This window comes from Vombatus ursinus, unplaced genomic scaffold, assembly GCF_900497805.2.
Source record: "Vombatus ursinus unplaced genomic scaffold, bare-nosed wombat genome assembly UNPS02014841.1, whole genome shotgun sequence".
Classification (NCBI taxonomy): domain Eukaryota; kingdom Metazoa; phylum Chordata; class Mammalia; order Diprotodontia; family Vombatidae; genus Vombatus; species Vombatus ursinus.
The window spans coordinates 39,419,815-39,437,233 of record NW_020954619.1 but is presented as its reverse complement, the minus strand read 5'-3'; the positions used below and the strand labels follow the sequence as shown (position 1 = coordinate 39,437,233).

Below are 17,419 nucleotides of genomic sequence, written 5' to 3'. Positions count from 1 at the left end.
GGTATGCTTCAGTTGTTAATCCAGGTACTCTATTTAATGGTACATAGAATCGAATAAAAGCAGGAGAGTGTGTGATATGGCATTTTGGGAAATAATGAATGATTTCAACAATCCCAAATTTCTTGATGTGAAATCCCATCTTAGTAACATAAATATCCATCCCATAATGCTACAGAATATGGCTGGAAACTATAAAAGGCTACAAGCTCCAAAGAATTAATATTCTACCTGTCAAAGACCAATTTAGAAAGGCATAGAGAGTCATGCACTCATGCTACATCATGTGAGAAACATAGTATGGACAAGTTATGTCATGTGATGAGCATGCCAGTCATGTGATGAATGTGCTATGCAAACCACTACAATCCATGATGAATATGCTATGTTATGTGACAAACACGCCATATTATGCAACTAACACAACTAACATAGTATGTTATGTGACAAACACATTATATCATGTGACCAACAAGACAGGTGACTGATAAACAGGTTACATAGCAAACTACATCATGTGAAAAGTATGTCATTTCATGGGATGAACATGTTATGTGATGATAGTGCCACCTCATGTGATGCACATGTCACCTCATGTGACAAATACATTCTCATATGACAAACACATCATAATGCTGTGTCATATTATGTACACATCACATAATTGGTGAACATGTCATATGTGACAAGCACACCATGTAATACATTGTGCAGTATGTGTCATGTGATGAACATGCTACATCATGGTAGACCTGTCACAATCTATGCATGCTATATACTGTGTCATATTATTAAAATATTGTGTCATGTGATATACATACTATACCATGTGACCAGCTATCGCGTTGTGTGGTGATCATGTTGGGTACATGTTGTGTCATGTGACAGACATGCTGCAACAGGTGACGAACATTCCACTTCTTGTAGTTGATGCACTATGTCATGTGACAGGCACTGCATCATGTGATAAACATACCACCTCATCTGATTACATGATTTTTGTGGGACAAACACCACATAATGTGATGAACATGCCACATCATGTGACAGAGATACTTCACATGCTTTTGATCTTATATTCACATACCTTTTTTTTAATTTATGGAATAAAACAAACTTCCCATAAAATAGTATGATAAAAAAGATGATTGCACGTGAAACTGCAAATTGGTTATGTACAATTTGCTATTCCTTTTAAATATATAATAGTTATCATTTAAATTCCTTTTCTTTTCTTTTCTTTTCTTCCCTCCCTCCCCTGCCCTAGAGATGGTCACTATTAGACACAAATATAAATGTGTGTGTGTGTGTGTATGTGTGTAAAATTATTCCATACATACTTCTATTTATAAGTTCTTTCTTTGGATGCAGAAAGCATCTTTCTTCATATGTCCTTTATAGTTAATTTGGGTATTTATAATAGTCAAAATGACTTATTCGCTCAAAGTTATTCTTAAAACAATATTGTTGTTACTATATACAATGTTCTCTTGGTTCTGCTCATTTTACACACATTTGTGATCACACATACTCACACTTATTATCCTACCATCACCTACACTTCTGATTCATAGTCTCACACACACACATCCCCGATCCCACCATCATACACACACATTTCTGATCCTACAGTCATATAAACACACACTTCTGATCTTACAAACATACTGTTGATCCCACAATCATGCTACAGACACATCACGTCTTGTGATACATACCATGACATGTAACAGACATGCTATGCACTGTTATGGCCACACTACATAAAACACTACATCATGTGAAAAACCTATCGTGCCATATGATAAACATGCCATGTCTTGTAATAAACATGCCACACAGCATTTTGCATATTATTGGCTGCCACATCATGTAATGAGCATGCCATGTCATGTGATGAGCACATTGCATAACATGCTATGTAACATGTTGTCCTTTGGTACCATGGTACTGAATGTGGTATATAACATATGATAGACATGCTATATCATGTTACAATCCTGTTGCATTACATGTATCATGCTTTGTGTTCTGTGCTATGCGATGACATGCCATCTTGTGTTACTGACATGCTACATGGCATGTTGGGTTATGTGATGAGCATGCTGCATCATGTGATGGCATGACACATCATGTGACAGGCACGCATACCTCTGATCTTACAATTCACACACAGATTTCTGATCCCACAATCACACAGAGTAATGATCTCATAATCACACACACTTCTGATCACACAATCATACACATACACTTTCTCATCCAAGTCATACACATACACACTTCTGATCCCACAATCAAACATGCTTCTGATCATACAATCATGTGATGCACATGTCACATCACGTGACAGGCAAAATATATCATGTGACAAGCAAAATACATCATGTGAGATACACGCCATGTCATGTGACGGACACTATATTGTGTGGCAGGCTTGCTGCATCATGTGACAGGCATACTGTCATGTGCTGACATTGTATAACATGCTACATCATGTGATGAGCATGCCATGTAACACTTTTTATGTCTTAAGTTTTGTTGATGTGGTTTTTTACCTTTCAAACATTTCTATATTACCCCAATTTTGTGTGAGCTCTCTGGTCATAAAGTAGCAGAAATCTATTTTATCTCCCTCCTATTCCTTCCCACTATTGTGTTAGTTCATACAAGTGTTCTCATGTTCCTATTGTTAAGGGATGTTAAGGGGTCCCATGAACATATCTTTTTGAGTTGCCATACTTTCCAGAGATGCTGGACCCAAGGCATACGGGAGGCCCTGAATGTGTCAAGGATGAAGCCCCAACACCTCCTCCTCCACCCCTGCTGAGCTGACATAATTTGTTGTTTGCACCCCATGCTGGATTCTCTGTGTATCCTTGGGAGGCAAGACAGGTGCCAGCCAGTCTGTGCCAGGCTGGGAAAAATACTTGTGCAGTTGGGATCCTTTGCAGATAAGTAGACCCTCCTATCTTCATAGCCTAACAGTTCCCAAGGGAAAAGAATGTGATTTTTGCCATCACCTTGCTCCTCCCCTTCAGGAGGGGATTTGTCCTTTTCCTATGTTTACTATACCTTTCCCCTCTCATGTCACACCTCCTTCCTTTGTCTTACTGTTATAAATATGCAAACTTCTGTATGAATTGTGAATTCTTTGGGTTCCACATGCATATTCATTCTTCTTGTAATAAACCTGGTTTTCACATAAGTTTCATGATGCTGTGATTGCCCGTGGATATACCCACAGCAATTTATGTGTAAAAGGTGCCACAAAAGTAAGAACAAGGTGTTAATCTTCTATGGAGGATTTGTGGAAAGACATGAACAAAAACAGCACAGGATTAGGAGGAGTAAATGTACCACCATGGAGAGTCACCATGCCAAAAAGAACAGAGAGGCATTAAAATAGAATGTCTCCAACATTTCATAGGCATACATAGTCTACTAAAAGTCGAAGGCAGTTACACCAGGTTTTGTGTTTCTTGGGATGTCCAGCAGGTGGGGAGCACTCTGCACTCAGCACCCTGGAGTTGGACCACTAGAAAATGGACCCTCACTCAGATCTATTAAAAGAGTTGTCTCACTCGGGGGCTCATAGAAAATAATTTTAATTCACCAATTCCTGAGCGTGTTATCAAGGGGACTAGCCAGGATCTCTAGGCCTAAATAAATCTTTACAGATGATAAGCTAGAGCCTACTGAACTGTAGGAAGCTTCTGGAGTTCAAATGAGACTTTTCTCATTAAAACAAATGTGAAAAGCCAGCAATAAGCCAAGGCCCCCAGGGTGTTTACCTAAAGTCTTCCTCTACCCACCCATCCTAGTCCCCAATTAAATGAAATGTGATTGCAAATGTATTACACTACAATATTTTACAAATCATGTCTATGGGCTTCATTAAGTGTATAGAATGGCTTTCTAATTAATTGTAAATGAATTTCTATGCTCAGTCGAGGTCTCTGGAGCTTTGTCTTCAATTTTTGCACTAATACATTTTTGCCCAAACACAAAGTCAATGAAGCTGAATGACTCATATTCCTACTGCTTCCTGGGGTACATGGAAACTCTTCCTTCAACAAACCCCTTGAATGTTAATTGTTCTGTTTTAGCAAAAGGTTGATGGGCCACTGTGTTTAGATCATCTAACTTTTTTCCATTTAAATTCAAATTGGAAAACATTCATTGGTTGCTAAAATGCAAACCTCTGGAGGGCAGAGACCAGTACACTTTAGTCTCTGGGGATCCCTTTAGCACCTAGGACAGAGCCTCAAATATGGCAGGTGCTTAATAAAGGATTTACTGGCTGATTAGTGGCAGCTTGGTGGCCCAGTGGATAGAGGACTAGGCCTAGTGTCTGGAAGACCCAAGTTCAAATCCAGCCTCAGACATTTTCTAGCTGTATGATCTTGGGCAAGTCACTTGGTTTCAGTTTCCTTAACTGTAAAATGGGGAAAATAACAGCACCTAACTCCCAGAGTTGTTTATGAGAACCAAATGAGATATTATTTCTAAAACATTTAGCCCAGTGCCTGTCACACAGTAATTATCATGAAATCACAGTGAAATGGAAAGACTACTATACATGTAATCAGACCACCTAACTGCTGGACAAAGTCATTTTATCTCTCTGAGACTCAACTTCCCAAACTATAAAATTGGAACAATAATATACTATTTACCTCATGAGGCTCTTGTAAGGAAAACAGTTTAGAAATTTGAAGTCAATATAATGCCTGTTATTAGAATTCAGACCAAAAGCCAAATCATCAATGAGTTCTTTTGGTACTTCTAGTAATTAAACATATAGGGTTCGAGGTGGTCCCACTTTTAGCAGAATGCTTGCAATGAAAGTCTAGTGTATAATTCTCCCTCTGACATTTACTACTTGTGTGACCTTGGACTAGTCATTTAACTTTCTTAGGTTTGGGCTTTCTGTAAAATGAGGAGGCTGAATGAAATGGCTTCTGAAATCACTTAGATCTATGATCATATGGTTGAGTCATTAAATTCTGCTTACCATATGAAGGGACAGTCAGGGAAGATGGTGGGAGCAGATTAGGTCTGCTGGGCCCTTGGGTAGATCTGGAAACTTCATCGGTGCCCTGCAACGAATGGGATACTTTCACCCCAACCAGTAAAGTCTGCTGAGTTTTTTTGGAGTTTTTAATCTGTGTCTAGCAGGACAAGGCATTTTAAGAAAAATGCAGGGAGTCTAAACCTGGAGATCAACCATGCTAACTGGGGAGAGAAGACACCTGAGGAATTGGCAGATAGTTGATATACAATCCCCACCAGTGGGGAAAGGGCCTTTGGGCAATAACTACTACTCTTAGGCTGACAGGGTGATTTAGCTTTCCTGTCAGGGTTTTTTGGCTTCCCCATGGGGCATCAAGGTGGTGTAGTGGATAGATTGTTAGGTCTAGAGTCAGGAAGATCCCTCTTCTCAAATTCAAAAATGGCCTCAGTCACTACCTGGGTGACCCTGGGTAAGTTACTTAACCCTGTTTGCCTCAGTTTCCTCATTTGTAAAATGAACTGGAGAAGGAAATAGCAAACTACTCCAGTATTTTTGTGGAGAAAACCCCAAGAGAGGAAATAAAGAGTCAGATACAACTGAAAAATGACTGAACATCAAAATGGAAACTGACTGGAAAGCCTACTTGTATTCCATACACTTTCTCTCCTGGTTCTGCTGGCTTCCTTCAAGACTCAGCTCAAATCCCAACTTCTACAGCAGTTCTTTCCTGGTCTGCTTGTGCCTTCCCTCAGGGATTACCTTCCATTTATACTGTATATAGTATGTGCATAATTATTTGTATGTTATTCAATGTCTTCTTGAGGATTAAGACTATGTATTTGTTGTTCATTGTATTCCCAGCCTTTAGCAATGTGTTTGAAATAGTAAATGCTTTTAAAATGGGGGGGGGGGGAAGACTCATTAAATTCCTTTTAACATTAAAATCAAGCACATAGATTCAGAGTCCATCCATACATCTTAGTGCAGTGCCTGGCACATAGCAGGCTCTTTATAAATGTTTATTCCTTTCCCTTCCCCACCCCCACCCAGAGTATCCCTCCACCCTAGTCTGAACAGCTTGCAACAAGCTTACATTCCCATCCAAAGCCTCCAGGTTGCTCTTAGATCATCACAAAGAGATACATCCTTTAAGTGCTCACCTGTCGCTAACACTGAGGAATGTATTGGGAGTAAGGGAAAGCAAGTGAATTATTATGTCAGATTCATAGAATCACAGAATCTCACAAGTACAAAGGACATCAGATATTAACTAATTCAACCTCGACCTCAATGGGAATCCCCTCTATGACATCCCTGGCAACTGAATATCCAGACTCTGGCTTCTAAGGTCTCTTCCAGCTCTGACAGTCAGTGTTCTAAGGTCTTTCTAATTTTAACATTCTATATTCTGTTCTTTCATCCCTAATATCCCTTTCAAATGGATAAGTTCCAATACATGTATGTGTTAAGCAAACAGGAAGTGACTTTGAAAAATGCTGTGTAGCAGGAATTGAATTAAAGCATATCCCATGGAGCATCTATGGAGCTGATCTGAGCCCACCCCCTAAGCCATTTTCAGGGACACATGTGCTTAGTGCTGCGGACTTCATGCTTTGGAATGACACAGCAATCCCTTGGTCCTCATGACCTCTGCAGAGGAAAGGGAATATGTTTAAAAAGGATTGGCCATTGGGTCAGAAAGAGCCAGCCACCTATCAAAAGCCTTTAAGAAATAACTTCCTCGCTTGCTATATTCTTCCTTTCCCCAGAACTTGAGGAATGAAACTCCAACTACTACTCCTATTCCTCCTTCTCTCTGTTTCTATTTCTTTCCCTGAACATAGGTGACATAATAGCAATTCTGAGAAAGACATTTCCAGACTAGGAGGTAACAAGTTTGAAATGTAGGAAGCTCCAGGCTCTCTATCAGCGTCAGCTACGTTGCAGGAAGTGCTCTCCATATACCAGGACACCTCTCAGAGCAAAAGATGACTGCTGATGGGAAAATTAGCCAAAGCCCTGGCACACCAAATGGGATGAACTTTGAGGAAGGGGTTTGTTTGAATGCTGCAGAGCTAAGGTAAAGGTAAAAGTTCTTTGAATAGTCCCACTAAATGTTCCATGTTTTAAGTGTCAGCCTTTCAGGAGAATATAAGAGTTATGAGCTACTGTAGTATATCCTAAGTCTTTGTCAACGCGGGCTTATAAGTCTTTTTGTGTTTTAAACATTTCTTTTGTATTGAGGAAATAAATAACTAATCTTCATTATATATCAAACAATATATCATATATTGGGAAGAACTTAATTTAACCATGATCCAAAGTTGAGCTTTAAGTGATTTTTCCCTGGAGGTGACCTTGGGCAAGTTTCCCCTATAAAAAGGATTAGATCACCTCGAGGATCCCTTTAGATCTAAATTTTATGTTACTATGATTAATCACCTTATTCATCCACTCTAACATACCTTTTCCTGACATCCATCCTTCTGTATCTTAAACACCAAATTTCAAAAATTAAGTTTTTATAAATGCTGGTGTACAGTGCCTGCCAGAGGGAGTTTTTGTAATCATGATAAGGCAGGGGTTATTATTAATTCCCATCATCACAGTTACTTTGAAAAGTATGACAAGATTACAAAGCTAATTCTGATCTTGAACTTCAAACTTCTGCTAACATTTGCTATGAAGCACTGTCAGTGCTTCTAAGATATCAAGGCATTTGATGCTGATGAAACTTCTATGATAGTCTAATCCTATACTTACTAGTTAGCTATATACACTTACTTCTTTGACTTTTTTCATCCTTGTAACTTTTCGAGGAGCTATGTGGCAATAACTGCAAATAGAAATAAGTATAATTAGGAAATAATGTTTCAGCAGATGGACACAAATATGAAGTATAGACTAAGCTCCCTTCCTAACATAAAAACAATCAGATTTCTGTTTGTTTGGTATGGGGGTGGGGTGGGGTTGAGACTGAGTCTTCTTATCTTGACTGAGTAAAAAGTGCAACAGTCACTCAAAGGCCCAACACCAACGGGTACAGAAACTTTAATCTCTTTTCCCAGAGAAGTCACCATATTGGTGCTGGCCTTAGTGCTGACATCTCACCAGCTTTACCCCACTGAAGTTTGGAATTCCCCAGTCCAAACAATCCACCAGGCTCAGCCTCCCCCAGCTGTGGGGATTACAGATGACTGTCACCATGCCTGGCTTGGTATGATAGTTTTAATAGCGAAACAAGCAGCATTTTAAGTACCAATAACTCATGTCTCTAAGGTTTAGGCATTGTTTAGCCTATAATTGGAAGTTTTACGTAACGTTTTTCTATGAACAACCCTGTGAAGTAAACAATACAAGCATTCCAATTTTGTAGATGAGGAAAGTGGAATTCTGAAAATCTGAGTGATTTTTCCCAAGTTAAATAGCAAATTAAGGACAGAACTGAAACACAAACCCAAGTCTCCTGATTTTTAGCTCACTGTACCAGATCATTCCACATCCCAATCATTTTCAAAACATGCCACCTACTCTGGGTCTCCTCCTTCCAGGTCTCCTCCTTATGCCCTCTCCCAACAAAACCTTGGACCCTGCCCTCAGGATGCTGGACACTGAGAGCTGAGTTTTCACCATATCCTGTCCAGAAGTAGGTCTCCAAGACATTTCCCAGACATATTCAAACCAACCTACCTGGTGAGTGTGTCACACACACCTCTTTCTAGTTCCCCTTTATATATTGTCTTCCCTCACTTGACTGTAAGCTCCTTGAGGGCAGGGACTGCCTAAATTCCCTAAATATCCCCATCACTTAGCACAGTACCTGACATGAAAGACGTGCTGAATAAAGGCTTTATCACCATGCATTCATATATTCAATTGTCTGGGGCTTTTTTAAGTGTTTAGATCACTTCAAACTTTGATCTGTATTTTAAGGGTATAGCCTCCTTGCTTAAAGAAAAAAGCCTAGGATTCTTGGGATATGAAACTGCTACCAAAAACAGTAATAATTATGAGCCTACAAGTGTTTTGGAAGGATTAAAAAGCTTTTTTTCTCCATTATTTATCAATGATTTTCAAAGAAGTCCTCTATGATTAATTTAGTCTAGAGGATTTGGACGATGATTGGGTATTAGATAGATTTTTATAGTTTTTGTCTTTCAATTTAGTCTTCTCAAACAATTACTATGAGATGTAGCCCTGGGGTGGCTAATATTATTACAGAGCTTCACTTCTAAGTCCATTTGCTGGTCTTGCATTATGATGAAATTTTCTGAGAAGTGAGAAGTTATTTAAACTGCTCAATGGCTCAGTAATTACAAAATATGCATTTCCAACCAATTATGCCTTACTGATATAAATTAAAATTAAGCCAAAAGTATATCCAGGGCCTTCTTCACAAAAATAGAATTTTGAATACTATTTACATAAGAAAAAATCACTATAAATGCTGGAGTTCCTCTTCAAGTTCAGTATTGTTTGCTCATGAAGAATGGAAGCAATCTATGGTATAAAGAGCTCTGGACCAGGAATTAAGAGACCTGGGTTCAAATCCCAGCTCTGCCAAGCATGCAAATATTATAATGCTATGAGCCTATGAAGAGGGCTCCAAGGTCATACACATCTCATCCAGAGACAAGATTGTTTCCTTTTCCATGGAATCACAGAATGTCAGACCTAGAAAACACTTTTGAAATCACTTGTCCAACATGTTTACAGATATGGAAAACTGAGGTCAATTTGACTCGCCCACTATACTCAGTCCTCTTACCTGTCCATTGCAACATATACCTCCACTCACATCTCACATTGCCACTTTGTTTTAAGCTTATGGCATCCATCTTGTTGCACTACTAATAGCATCTTTGTTTCTGTTCACAGCTTCTTTTGGCTGAATTTTGCATTCCATCACCACTTCTGGGAAGGTCATCCCCTGTGCCTGAAATGCATTCCTCATCACTGCCTCTTCAAATCTAGTTTCCCTCAAGGCTCAATAAGGAGCTTTTCCTCATTTGCCTAATGGTTTGTGCCCTCTCCCACCTCCTCAGATTATTATGTATTTATTTATTAAATTATATTTTGTATTATCCCAGTATAATGTAAGCTCCTTGAGGGCAGAAACCATTTTTCATTTTGTCTTTTTTACCCCCAGCACATAGCACAGTGCCTTGCACATAGTAGGCACTTGGGATCCTAGATTTAGAGCTGGAAGAGTTCTTAGAGGTCACCTAAATCCAACCCCCTCACCTTTTACAGATAAGTAAACTGAGGCCCAGAGAAGTTAAGTAATTTGTCCAGATAAAAAGTGATAGAACCAGGTTTTAAACCTAGATCCTCTGACTTCAAATCCATCACTCTTTCCCCCATGTCATGTTGCATCTCACAGTAAACACATATTGAATTGGGTTGGATTAGATAGGACAGAGGGATGTTAATATTTCACTTACAACTGAATAAATGACTGGGATGGGGGAGAAGGTTTCAGCTTGAAATGCTCCCATTAGATCCCATTTTCTCCTTATCTGGAAAACATTTTTGGAAGGATGAGAAAATAAATTCCCTACAGTCTTTTCATAGCAAGCATATTGGACACACAAAAAAAGGAGCTATTAAAAAAAAGTCAGAAAGTAAGGCAGAAAAAAAATCAAATGAAAACACTGCATAAAGTGGGAAGTACTGTATTAATATAGTAAAAGATAATTTATTAGGTGCCTACTTAATAAATTCTTCCAGATAAATGACTTATGTTTTACACTTTACATTGAACTGCTTTGTAGTTCTCTAAGCATCACACATACACACACACACACACACACACACACACACCCCAACCCTGTGAAATGGACAGTAGCAAGAATTATATTCAATTTATAGATGAGGAAAGGGAGGCTTGGAATGGAAAAGTAACTTGCCCAAGATCACCTGAATTATAAACAGCAGAACCAAGACTCCAACTCAGGTCTGATTCAAGTCCAATCCACTTTCCTTAGGCTATGTTACTCACTGGTTAGACTCATAAAATGTTAAAAGTAAATGGGATATAGAACATTCAATGTCAAAGGTGCAAGAGAAAATAGGATGTAGAAGGGACCCTAGGGATCATTTAGTCCAACCTCATATTTTACAAATTAAAGAAATTGAGGATTCTTGATAATCAGAAAAGGTCAGAACCCGTGGAACACTGTAGAAAGAAGTGAAATGATTCCCAGCTTTATAGTCCAATTGAAGAGATAAAACATGGCAGCATTACACTGCAGTCTATTTGTCAATGTGTGCTAAGCAATCATTAGAGAGGAGTCAGGATAATCAAGGAAGGTTCTGGGTGAGTTTTGAGTGGTATTTTGAAGGACTGTGGTGAGGAAAGCACTTCGTGAAGCACTATACAAATGAGAACTATTATTATTATGAGAAAGGAGACATAAAGAGAATAGAGAGGAAAAGATCTGGGAGAGCCTGGAGTCAGGAAGACTCATCTTCATGAGTTCAAATCTGGCCTCAGACACTTACTAGCTGTGTGACCCTAGTCAAGTCACTTAATCCTGTTTGCCTCAGTTTCCTCATCTGTAAAATGAGCTGGAGAAGGAAATGGTAAAACACTCCAGTAGCTTTGCCAAGAAAATCCCAAATGGAGTCAATATTAAACAACAACAACAAAATAAACTGACAGTGAGACTTACAATCCTAGCTATTAGAGAGCTGAATATGAGTTATAGAATATTAAGAGAAAGATCATCAGATCGAAAGACCTGGGCTCAAATCCCAGTCTGACTTCCTAGTCACATGTCACTTCTCCTTTCCCGCCTCATTTTTCTCATCTGTTAAATGGGCTCAAATCCCAGCCCTGCTTCTTTACTCTCACATTGTCACTTTCTCTCTCCCCAGCCTCATTTTTCTGACGTGTTCAATGAGAGGGGTGGACTAGATGACCTCTAAAATCTCTTCCAGCTATTAATCCTAGCTCAGTGGTGTATATTTGACACATAATCCAGGTGCTTAAATGTAATGATGTCTAAACTCCCCTTCAATCCCCAGGACCCTGCTGGTCTATTTCATACAGTCACTGTCTCCTCTCTACTTACTCTCTCCTCTCTACTTACCCTCCCCCCCCCCACACACACACATGCCGACTTACTCCAGTTTCCTGAACCTTTCTCTCCCAGCTGCTACATATCTGCCCCCTTGCTGTAGTTCCTCCAGTTCCTGGACCAGATGTCCATGACAAGGCGTGTAGAGCCGCCTCACTCCGAAGGGTACTGCCACCTTCTCATTCAACTGAGACATCAAGGCTTCAAAATTGGGGACCCGCTTGCGATTGATCACAAACTTCTTGCCCACGTAGAACTTGTCTCCGTTGCGGTACACCAGGATGGTCTTGGCTGGAGTGATGTCCAACAGCTTGTAAGAGCAGTAGGGTCCCTGGGTGCCCATGGTGGGTGGGGAAGGGGAGGCCAACTAACCAATCAACTAAGACACATTCACCTCGGGAAGGGCCCCTTCTCCTGCCCTGCAGGCCCCAGTCCTCCAAAGATCCAACCCCCGTGGGGGCGGAAGTCCAGGGAAAAGTAAGGTTCTGAGTGAGGAGCACCAGTGAAGGCAGCTCTCTCCAAGAAGCGGTTTGGAGAGATTGGTTTGGGCTTCGACTTTTCCTTGGCTTTCTTTGCCTTCTCTCTCTAGGTGGCCTGGGGATCAGAGAGCAGGAGACTAAGTCATCTAGCAGCAGGAGCAGCAACAGCGCCTGAGACTCTGGTCCCTGGAGCATCACTTCATGCCTGCGGCCGTGGGGTGAGCCGCCAGGGCTGGGGAGGACTTTCTCTTGCCTGCAAACCCGCCCACCGGCCGCAGCAGCTGCGCTGGATGCCGCCGCCAGGTGGGATCTCGGGTGGTAACAGGTCTGGCGGTCAGGCTAGGGTAGGGACCGCTCTACTTAGACTCCCACCTGTCCCCGCCCCTGGGGGCCGGGCATTGACGCGGGCTAAGAGCGATTGTGACCGCTCGCTCGGGTGGGACAGCCTAGGTAGACAAAGGGAAAGGAGAGGCACCCTGAGGGAGGGTGGAGAGAGGTGGAAAAGGTTGGGGGTGAGGGTGAGGGTGAGGGTGAGGGTGAGGGGCGGGATGGAAGGCGCAGGTGCTAGGATATAGCACACGAAAGGAGTTCTCGTAGGTCGTCTGGTCCAATTCCCCACCGTCCCACTAGGTGGGGATACTGAGGCCTGAAATGGAGATGTGGCTTGCTCCTGGTCACACTGCCAGATGGTGATGGAGCCGATTCGAACTGGAGGAGGACAGGGAGGTGCCGTGTGAAGAGCACTGAACTTGGAAACCCTGGACCTTCGTCCACATCTTGACTGCCTAATACCAGAGTGACCCTGAGCAAATCAGTTCTCCTCTCTAGGCCTCAGTTTTCTCGTATGTAAAATGAGAGGCAGCTAATGGCAGTGGATAGAGTGCCTGGCCTGGAGTGAGGAAGACCTGAGTTCAAATTTTACTTCAGACCCTTACTAGTACTACCTGTGTGACTCTGGGCAAGTCACTTATGCCTGTTTGCCTCAGTTTCTTCATCTGTAAAATGAGCTGGAGAAGGAAAAGGCAAACCACTCCAGTATCTTTACCAGGAAAACCTCAGTGGGGTCAGGAAGAGTCAGACACAACTAAAACAACCAAGTAACAACAACAACAACAAAAAGGAGAGGGCTGACTTCTAATGCCCCTTCCAGTGCAACATCAGTGATTCTCTGAGCCAGACAGTGTTGGTGCACAGGGAAGTGAGCTCAATTTGGAACCAAACCTAATTTGGCAACCTCGGGTACTCTCAGACTTTGGGCGAGTCTATCCTCCCTTTGGAAAATCAGATATTTAATCCAATTTCTCTATCCCTCATTTTTCAAAAGAGGGAAGTGAAGCACAGAGAAATTAAATGACTTTACAAGGTCACATCAGTATTAAGTGCCCAGATTTTCTGTCCCCCAAGATTAGTGCTCCTTTCCTTGTCCTGTCAGGGGAAGAACAAAGATTCAAAACAGAGGAAATCTGGGTCTATTGGGAAATCAATAGAATGACTGTGAAGAACTGGGATGAGTCCAGATTAAGAGAGGAGGTCCTGAGCTGTGTTCACAATGATGACCAAAGACAATGAACTTCATCTGTTTGAAACTTCCTTTTCGTTCAGACTTGAGCCAGGATCACCTGTCTCAGCAAACCAGGGCAGTGACTTTCCTGAGACAGAAAAATGGCCTGATGCTTCTAAACTGGCTTTTTGAATCTGTTTCTGGTTCTGCTTCTCATTTGCTTCAGTGACTTTGAACAAGTCATTTGTCCTTTTTGGGCCTCAATTTCCTCTTCTGTAGAATGGGGGGTCCAGAATAGATAACCTCTGAGGTTCCTTAGAGTTCTAAAATCCTGTGATTCAGAGAGGATCATAGATTGACTTGGAAGAGGCCTAAAAGTTCATCTAGTCCTACCCCTCATCTGAAGCCCAGAGAGAAAAATCACTTTCCCAAGGCCTTTCACTTTTGTTAAGGGGTCCCCTGAACTTGACTTTCTGAGGTGGCATATTTTCCAGAAACACTGGATCCAGAGTGTGCAGGAGACCCTGAATGTGTCAAGGACAAAGCCCCTGAGCTTTGTCTTAATGTGTTTGCATCCCAAGCTGGATTCCCTGTGTGTCCTTGGGAGTCAAGATAGATGCCAGTCTGCGCTAGGCTGAGAAACTGCTTGTGTAGCTGGAACCCTTGTAGATAAGCAGACCATCCTATCTTCATGGCCTAGCAGCTCCCAAGAGAAAAAGAACTTAGCTTTTGCCATCTCCTTGCTCCTCCCCTTGAGGAGAGGTTTTTTCCTTTTCCCACCTTCACTGCTACACACTTTCCTTCTCCTAAGCCATGCCCCTTTAGGTGGAGATTTGTGTTTTCACTTCCTTCTGTTGTCCTACTCTCATAAATACACAAACTTCTGTGTGGATTGTGAACTCTTTGGTTCCACATGCATGCTTATTTCTCTTGCAATAAACCTAATTTTCAAGTTAAGTTTCATGTTGGGATTACCTGTTGACACACAGTACCAAAGCTAGAATTCAAATCCTTTTTACCTCTGCCCAGAGATAACCTATCTTTAGGAATAAGTGGACGAGTCATTCTAATTTTACTTTTTAAAGCAGAGTGCAAACTTCTTGTAGCAGGGAATGTTTGGATGTGTTTGTTGTCTTTGTATCTCTCTAGCACCTAGCACAATGACTTGTATGTAGGTGGATAATGCATGATGTTTGTTGTATTAAACAAATACATCATTTTCTATAGGCTCAATTGAATCCAAAGAACAGATTCTTCAGAACTGAGTTCTAAAGAAACAGAAATTATGCATGAAGCAGAGGGCAATAGAGAGGGAATGTAGGATTGAGTAAATTTCAGGATGTTGTCAATTATGACCTACCCACAATGAATAGCATGAGGAATAGTATCTTGGAAATGGGTTGTCAGAACAGGCAATAGCCTGATCATATACTGAGAGATAGGGGTACCAGATAAATAGCTCAAGTTTGGCACTGGAAGGTCAACACAATGTAAAAAGACCCTGATGGGAAGGAAACCTTCGGTTAGGGATGTTATTGGAGCCAGATCCAACCAGCTCATGGGTGCCAATTGTCCCTGTAAGCATTTACACCAGCACACCCCTGCTTCCAGCACATTGGGCAAATGCTTTGTGAAGGCTCCATGGGAAAATTGTGCAAGAAATCACTCAAATTAAAAGGATTGAGTGGGTTATGTTCTGTTCCAAGGGAGAAAATAAATGCCAACATCAAAGACATCCTGGTTTCACTGAAGTAGTTCATAGTTCATAAGCAGTAGTTGTTCAATACTCACCTGTGTAGTTCTCAGTCACCTGAGATGTCACACAACTTAATACATACCTTACTCAAATTTTATAGCACATTAAAGTTTTAGAAACACTTTCTTCATCAGTTGAATGGAAGCTCCCCCACTAAAATATAAGCATCTCCATGGCAGAGACTGAGTAATTTCTTTGTCTTTGTATCATAGTGCCTAGAACAGTACTGGACACATAGTGTAGGCTCTTAATAAATGGTGAGTGAAGAAGTGAATGCATGACAACCCTGTGAGGCACAAAGAATAAGAATTACTGCCCCCATTCTACAGATTAATAAATTGAGGCTCAAAAAGTACTTTGCCCCAGGTTACATAGGTACTACATGTCAAGGCTGGGATTTTTGTCTTCTACTGCCAAGGTGTAGAGTTCTCACTGGTTTTATTGCCTCAAAAATAACCTCCAGATAACTATTTTCTTCACCAAGCTGCTTGAAGGAAAAGGTCTATCTAGCCTTCTAGGCAACTAGGTGGATCAGTGGATACAGTACAGTATGTAAAGTGTGGAAGACCTGACTTTGAATCCTGTTTCAAACACCTTAACTAGCTGTATGATCCTGGATAAGTCATTTAAGCCCTCTGTGCCTTTGTTAATTGATCTGCAAAATGGATGTAATAAACACCTACCTCATGGGGTTTTTGTGAGAAACAAATGAGTTAACACATGTAAAGTGCTTTGCAAACCTTAAAGCACTCTATAAATACTAGTTATTGTTATCATCATCATCATCATCATCACCATTTTCTTCTCTAAACAGAAGTGCCAGTGTTATTCAGACAATTGGTTTCATAGGCTTAGATTTGAAAGGGACCTGAGAATCCATCTATTCCAACTCCCTCATTTTAAAGATGAGGAAACTGAGATCCATAGATGTTAAATGACTTATCCATATGTCATATAGGTAAGCAAGTGACAAGTCCAGGATTTGAACCCAGGCCTTCTGCTTCTAAAACCATTACTTTCTCGCTGGTTTTGTTGAATCAAACATAAACTCCACTAAACTACTTTTGACCATAAACTCCATGAAGATCTGTGCCAGCAAAATGTCAGAACTGGAACTTGAACCCAGGTTCCCATCTCCAGACCATACTTAATGTTTGTTGAATGAATGAATTATATACATGCATATATATATATATGAAATGAAAGTATTCCATAATTATAAATTTTCTATAAGTGAAAAAAGGTAAATAGGTGACCTAGAGTAGGGAAGACCTGAGTTCAAATATGACCTCAGACACTTACGAGCTATGTAATCCTGGGCAAGTTGCTTAACCTCTCTTTGCCTCAATCCACTGGAGAAGGAAATAACCATTCCAGTATCATTGCCAAGAAAACCCCATGGACAATATCTCCATGCTATGGTCTATGGAGTCACGAAAAGTCGAATACAACTATAAAACAACTGAACAACTACAATAAATGAAAAAGAAAACTCCCTCACAGAACCTCACATTACTTTCCCATTTGCATGAAAACAGCTTCCCTCCAAGATAGCCAAAGTTTACACATTCATCCAGAATACATAAA

General features: G+C 40.8%; 1 protein-coding gene across 1 annotated transcript in view; it reads right to left on the bottom strand.

Moving 5' to 3' along the window:
* DCDC2C (doublecortin domain containing 2C) overlaps positions 1–12,439 on the bottom strand; it is a 147,506-nt gene extending 135,067 nt beyond the window's left edge. Inside the window, exons 1-2 of the mRNA XM_027840359.1 lie at positions 12,144–12,439; positions 7,799–7,850 (exon numbers count right to left, since the gene is read on the bottom strand). Of these exons, the coding sequence (XP_027696160.1) occupies positions 7,799–7,850; positions 12,144–12,439 (348 nt within the window). The remainder of the gene's footprint in view (positions 1–7,798; positions 7,851–12,143) is intronic.
* Positions 12,440–17,419: the final 4,980 nt, after the last annotated feature.